The sequence below is a fragment of the Micropterus salmoides genome, unplaced genomic scaffold (assembly GCF_014851395.1).
Source record: "Micropterus salmoides isolate LMB-PRFRI ecotype aquatic unplaced genomic scaffold, ASM1485139v1 Ms_hic_scaffold_1737, whole genome shotgun sequence".
Classification (NCBI taxonomy): domain Eukaryota; kingdom Metazoa; phylum Chordata; class Actinopteri; order Centrarchiformes; family Centrarchidae; genus Micropterus; species Micropterus salmoides.
The window spans coordinates 2,490-9,912 of NW_024040859.1; the positions used below are offsets into that span (position 1 = coordinate 2,490).

At 41.9% G+C, this 7,423-nt stretch overlaps 1 protein-coding gene across 1 annotated transcript; it reads left to right on the forward strand.

Moving 5' to 3' along the window:
• Positions 1–1,588: 1,588 nt before the first annotated feature.
• LOC119908288 (echinoderm microtubule-associated protein-like 6) lies at positions 1,589–7,021 on the forward strand (the record flags this gene model as incomplete). Its single annotated transcript, XM_038725997.1, has 4 exons — positions 1,589–1,780; positions 3,802–3,913; positions 5,379–5,506; positions 6,880–7,021. Coding segments are annotated over exons 1-4 (529 nt in total), but the record flags the coding sequence as incomplete, so codon positions are not given.
• Between the last annotated feature and the right edge of the window lie 402 nt (positions 7,022–7,423).

Sequence of the window (7,423 nt, forward strand, 5' to 3'; positions counted from 1 at the left end):
ATTTGGAAAACATTTTTTGAAACTGGTCCAGTATTGAGCGAAACAGGGCTGCGACATAATCCTCGCAAGCAATTGTGCCCCGTCAAAGTACGTCCACTAAAGTACTTGTTTTTGTCACTGACAGGCTCAGGTTGTTCTTATAAGTGTTTGACGAAAGGATCCCTACAGAGATAGACCTTTTTTTTTTAAAGAGTATCATCCTTTTTGTTTAACCAGAAACAGACACTATATTGCTCTCGTTAAAGCCACCAGACTCCCTTGACAAAAACAGTAATTTTACCTCTCTGGTCTACCGCTGCCTCAATTGGTTAGTTTGTGTTGTTGTGTGACCCCTAAAACAACAAAGTCACACAATAACACAAACAAACTAACCATCAACTCCCATGTTCTGCGCGGTAAAGTACTACTACTTTAAAGTATGATACAGTATATTTTGGGTACAATGGACACCAGAGTATGTATCGACTTTTAAGCATTTATACCCATTCCTACTTTTCATAATTACGTCTCTTTCTCTACAGAGGTCATAAGGAGAAGATATTTGTGGTGAAGTGTAATCCCATGCTGATGGACAAACTGGTCACTGTGGGAATTAAACACATCCAGTTTTGGCAGCATGCAGGTAAAACCTCAGAAAGGATGTTTGACTCTGGCTTTAACCTAACATAGAAACACACGTGCTGCAGGGTTAGATGGTACATAATCACAGTCACTCTTGTTACTCTAGCACAGTAGTTTTTGTATGCTTGTACATAGAGAATCTGGACTCTTGAATGTGACGGTTTGCCTGAGGATGGGGTCAGACAAAGGGCCATTAACCTCACAGGAAGTTCTTTAAAAAGAGATTTAAAGCGGGTGCAGCCAATAACATTAGCTGTTTAGCATTTCTTTCAGGAGATTTAGAGGTGTTTTGCCCTTTTCCTCGTGTAATTTGCCACTTTTTTTTCTGTTGTTGACATTTGTGTTAATATGCTCACCAAAAAGTCATTTAGACTCTATTGTCCTTTGCTGACCTTTTGCTGCTGCCAGTGTCCCAAAAGAGACAATTACATTTTTAAATTAATCTAATGTAGACTCCTGGGTGTAACATTTGTGAGATTTTGTGACCATTATGCCAGAGGTTTTCAAGCTGTGAGAGAGGAGAGTTGGTTAATGAGTAGGTGAGGAGGGAATTAAAGTTTTCTTCAGTATCAAAGTAATCAATCCAGTAATAGTTGTCCGTACATCCATGAGTACAACGCAAACAGGAACTTAACCTTATGCCTTAGTATGGACATTTTTGTCCGTTAACATATTTTAATGGGTAAAAATTACTATAATAGCTAATTCAGCTACTTTTAGTGGTGCAATTTGCCAATATGTAAACATAGGCTGATGAAACAGGGCTCAAGTTGTAGGCCAACACCCCCAAAGTGTGAGCCTTTGAAAACCCCAGATTTAGGCCAGTGAAACCCCAGGAAGGTCCTGAATGGGCGTATTTTCTCAACTAAACAGCATCTGGCATCTTGTTCTCGGGCAGTGGTGAAAGTTGTCCATAAAGTTCTGTCTGATCTTGTACTTCTTTGTTTGTCCTCCAGGTGGCGGCCTGACTTACAAGCGCGGTGTGTTCAGGTGCGTAGGCCGGCCGGAGACCATGATGTCAGTGTGTTACGGCCGCAGCGATGCGCTGGCATTCACCGGCGCCGCCACGGGAGACGTTTACATCTGGAAGGAACCACTGCTGATGAAAACAGTCAAAGCTCACGATGGACCGGTGTTCGCCATGTTCTCCCTCGACAAGGTGAGGAGGGCAGGTGTGTGAGAGAGAGATGCTTCTACATAATATAATTTAAGAAGTTTGGATAATTTTCTTGCATTATATTCTTTAAGCTGGTTGTTGCACTCGTGAAGTGGTGGAAAGCTACTCTTTGAACCCATTTAAGGTGATTTGGCTCAAAGCAAAGACAACAACAGAGATAGAAAAGGACTTTAGTGTGATACATTAATGTATGAATCAACTACTTAATCTGTAACATATCATAATTTATTTGTTGAATAATTCCTTAATTAATAATAATCAGAATCTGCAAATAAATTTAGTAGAGTAAAAAGTAAAATATTTCTCTCTGAGATGTAGCTGGGTAGAAATATAAAGTAGCAGATAATAGGGGTGGGGGAAAAAATCGATACAGCATAGTATCGTGATATTTGCCATGGCAATAATGTATCGATACACGGACGCCAAGTATCGATATTTTAGTATATAAATAAACTTTTACTTTTTGGTACTAGAATAATAAAATCTATTTCTTTTTTAGTCCACTAGAAAACTTAACAGGACCATATAGAGGACTGAAAAAACAGAGAAATGTATCTTTTTAGATAAACAGATATAGACAAAGTTTGACTTTAGAGACCTAATTGGAAGTTGGAAAAAGGTAATAAATTGCAATATATCTCAATATATTTAAAATCCTTTGTTGCGATTTTAAATATAACATAAATATCGTGATAATATTGTATCGTGGGGCCTCTGGTGATTCCCACCCCTAGCAGATAATGGAAATACTCAAGTAAAGTACCTCAAAAGTACAATTTCATACAACAATACAATAAATGTACTTAGTTTCTTTCAATCACTGGATTTCTGTACAACTGTCATGTTTATCTTTTTTTCCCACGCTTTAGTAGTTATCTTATTCCTTCCGTCGTTACCCAAAGTTCATGAACATTGTTGTTGAGGTTTGGAGTGAAGACTAACTGATACATCAAGAGCAACGAACCACGACACCCCACCCTCCATCACTTCAACAACGTAAAGTGAATGAATATCATTCTAATATCAGCTAACACTATATATTCTTTTAACATAACGTGTGTGTGTGGCTGCAGTGTTCACAAGGAGCAGGTTTTTGATTAAACAGTGTGACTGGTTCTCCAGACGATCCTCCTCCTACTAATGATGCCTTTACATTCTGTCAGCCCAGTGTGTGTGTGTGTGTGTGTAAACCTACTCTACACTTACACTCAGTGTCATTTCGAACAAGAACATTGGCTAAATGCCCAAAATGTAAATGCAGGAGTGAGCGGACTTGTAGTATATTTACATGTTCAGCGTTTCTCCTTCCATCTGTTTCCCCTCTCTCTCTCTCTTTCTCTCTCTCATTATGTAACGGGATTTAAAGACAGACGAGCCAACAGGAGAGTCTGCAATTAACCAAAAACTCCTTAAAAACTGGTCCTCCTTTCTGCTTCCATGAACACTGCATCTGTATGTGCATGGTGCCTGGATCCGAGCCTAACCTCAGCCAAACCTCAGTCTCACCTTAGCTTCCTCCTCAGCCTCACCTCGGGCTCTGTGAATATTCAGTCTTGTAAACAATACACTGTCCATTTTATAAGAAATTGTATTTTGTGATACAATATCTTTAGTATGATCACTGTTCAGGGTGTCAGTGAATCTTTATGACTCTGGAGTTAAAATAAAATAAAAATAGACTCTTTCCAATACAACACCAACTCTGTGAGAGTCTTCAGATAAAACATCATGCAGATCTGAAGATCTCAGGCTGAGCGGGAAGACGTGACAGCAGAAACCTGTCAGTGGAGGATGACAGCTGTGACAGAGGGAAGGAGGGAGGGAGAAGGCGGGTGACAGACTCTTGAGTGAAGAAAGAGGCGGAGAGGAAGATCAAACGCCAATAAAGTTGACATATTTCCGCTTGGTTTTAGCAGAGCGAAGATTTGTACTTGCTACTTACTGATTTATCTTAAAGTATCAATAACTCAGTGAAATCAATCAATAAAATAATTTCTTTTCAGGGCTTTGTGACGGGCGGGAAGGACGGCGTGGTGGAGCTATGGGACGACATGTTTGACCGCTGCCTGAAGACTTACGCCATCAAGAGAGCAGCACTGTCCCCGGGCTCCAAAGGTACGCACAACTATCACCACCACATGCCTCACCTCAACCTCCGTTCGGCCTCAGCTCAGCTTAACCTCAGCCTAACCTCAGCCTAACCTCGGCCTTACCTCGGCCTAACCTCGGCCTAACCTCAGCCTTACCTCTGCCTAACCTCAGCCTAACCTCGGCCTTACCTCAGCCTAACCTCGGCCTTACCTCGGCCTAACCTCAGCCTAACCTCAGCCTTACCTCGGCCTAACCTCGGCCTAACCTCGGCCTAACCTCAGCCTAACCTCAGCCTAACCTCGGCCTTACCTCGGCCTTACCTCGGCCTAACCTCGGCCTTACCTCGGCCTAACCTCGGCCTAACCTCGGCCTTACCTCAGCCTAACCTCAGCCTTACCTCTGCCTAACCTCAGCCTAACCTCGGCCTTACCTTAGCTTCTTCCTCAGCCTAACCTCAGCTTAACCTCAGCCTTACCTCAGCCTTACCTCAGCTTAACCTCAGCCTTACCTCAGCCTTACCTCAGCCTTACCTCAGCCTTACCTCAGCCTAACCTCGGCCTTACCGTAGCTTCTTCCTCAGCCTAACCTCAGCCTTACTTTAGCTTCTTCCTCAGCCTAACCTCAGCTTAACCTCAGCCTACCTCAGCCTTACTTTAGCTTCTTCCTCAGCCTAACCTCAGCTTAACCTCAGCCTCACCGTAGCCTCTTCCTCAGCCTTACCTCAGCCTTACCTCAGCCTTACCTCAGCCTAACCTCAGCCTAACCTCGGCCTTACTTTAGCTTCTTCCTCAGCCTAACCTCAGCTTAACCTCGGCCTTACCTCGGCCTTACCGTAGCTTCTTCCTCAGCTTAACCTCAGCTTAACCTCAGCCTCACCGTAGCCTCTTCCTCAGCCTCACCTCAGGCTAAAACCAAACCTCAAACATCCCTTTGAAATAGTGACTATAAGTCCTCTCTTTCCAAAAATGCTTGTTGTTGATTTTGTATTGTTGGAAAGTAAGGCATGATAAGCTAAGCCTACACCTTGGTTGGTGGATGCCACAGTCTCTCTCTGTCATTCATTCATTATTTTGTAACTGTGTGAGCACTTGGGTAAACTTCTGTTTTATAATTTTAGCATTTTATTTATGTGCACCCAATGACTAAAATAAGGTTAAATCTCCATTTGAAAAGTAAGTAAAAGTAGAAAATTATTGTATTTTGTAAATAGGCCAGTGACACTCTGGATTTTTCTCTTTCTAGCTATAGCCATTGTATATATTTCTATTTTATAAAATATAAATTTATAAATTAGGGTGAACATAGTCGTAAGTGCGTTTTGTCACTTTGTCACATACAGTAGAAACTCTTCTATCCAACACTGCCATCAGCTGGACACATGGTGACACACACCTCTGTCTGTAAAACCATAAATAGCTGTTTGGGAAAGATAACTAAAATGGATAAACTACATGAAAGACTTTGTAAATGTGTGTGCGTGTGTGTGCAGGCCTGCTCCTGGAGGACAACCCGTCCATCAGGGCCATCACTCTGGGTCACGGTCACATCCTGGTTGGAACCAAAAACGGAGAAGTTCTGGAGATCGACAAGACCGGACCCATGACCCTGCTGGTGCAGGTATGTTCGAAGTCGAGTTCAAACATCTAAACACAACCAAACTTTCTCCTTTTGGACATCCATAGAGACTAAATGGACTCTCAGGTGTCTGAATGTTTAAATTTTGCTAAATAAATACTGAATATTTTCATTCTGCATTCATACCCCTAATACAAACTAAGCTAAAACAGAATGGAAGCAAATTCATCAGTTTTATGTATTGAAATCAAAAATGTTGTTGCATCGAGATCGTGAGGTGCCTGTAGACTCGCACCTCAACCACAACCAGACCATAATGGATCCCATGTCCATTAGTAGCGTTCTGGATCGAACACGAACGAGAAGTACTTAAAGTGTTTAGAGGATCTGACAAATTGCACATCTACATTTCAATGACAACTGCTGAGGAACGTCATGTGATATCATATGGTTGAAATCTCCCGAACAGCAACTAAATGGACCTTATGGTGAGACTTTTTTAACTGCTGTTTGAATAAATACATTCACGTCTTTATCACATTTATACATTCGATAATAATGTTTCAGGCTCACGTGTGCGTGTGTGTGTGTGTGTGTGTGTGTCTGGTACGACACCTGTTGCCATGGTGAGGAGAGCCGACTGCAGCAGATCGATCAGCGTGCACACACACACACACACACACACACACACACACACACAGAACAGATCAACAGTCTTCACACATTTTGGTAAAGATTAAGACCATTTTGTATGTGTGTGTGTTTTATCAATGTGTTATTCTGAAGGTTTGGTTTCAGAGGTGTGTGTGTGTGTGTGTGTGTGTGTGTGTGTGTGTGTGTGGGCACAAAGAAGTTAGGATTGGATTTGGAAATTAGGATGAAATTCATTGTGCTTTTGCTAATATTGGTATTACAGTATAGGAAAAGACGAGGAAGGAAAAAGAAGAGGTGATAAGAAGTTTTGTTTAGGTTCCTTAAAGAAAGACTAATATAGCTAATAAATATAGTTTATTAAACTACAAACAGCACTGAGCTTTACTACCTTACTGTATCTATCATCGATGCTCACATCTAGCAAGTAGAAAGATCTGTACATTTTAAAATGTACCTTTTTCCCCCCTGAGCACTGTCTGCAGGTGCTGCAACATACCACAAGCGTAAGTAGTCTGAGAGACAAAACCCAGGGCACTCTGCTGCTTTTTTATATTACTACACGGTTATTATAGCCGTACTTACTGCTGTGAGCGCTTGGTAATAATTTAGGGCGACTCAGGTGATCATATTAATATTTTTAATCAGCTGCTCTCTTCGTTTATCTGGATTTTGACAACTGGACGAGAAACAGGGAGCTGTTTACAGAGATTTGAATCTTCCTGGTTATTAACGTTTGTGTGTGTGTGTGTGTGTGTTTGCAGGGTCACATGGAGGGCGAGGTTTGGGGTCTGGCCGCTCACCCCCTCCTCCACGTGTGTGCCACCGTCAGCGACGACAGAACCCTGCGCCTGTGGGAGACGTCAGCTAATCACCGCATGGTGGCCGTCCGCAAGCTGAAGAGAGGTCAGATAAAGGACCAGACCGTCAACTTCACACGCCTTTGTCCTTTTACTTCAAATCCCAGTAGTCAATCAGTTTTTAGATTGACTTCCTTTCTTTTAGACAGCTACTTGTTTCCGATCATTTCTTCAAAAAACCCTACTTGCAGAGACTTGAACTTCACTTCAGGTTTATTTTCATATCAAGTTGTACTTCTCTTCACTACCTTTCAGAGGGAATGGGGTATTGTTTTTCTTTTTTGATGGGACAAGCAGTTTCCCTGTGCTTCAAGTCTTTGTGCTAAGCTAGGTTAAACTTGTATGAATCTCTCTCTGTGCTGAATCATAGAGCTGAAACTCGGTAGAAGCTGGGTTAAAGCAACCACAGGCAGGCAGAGAATGATTTTTGAAATTGTCTTAAGGGTAC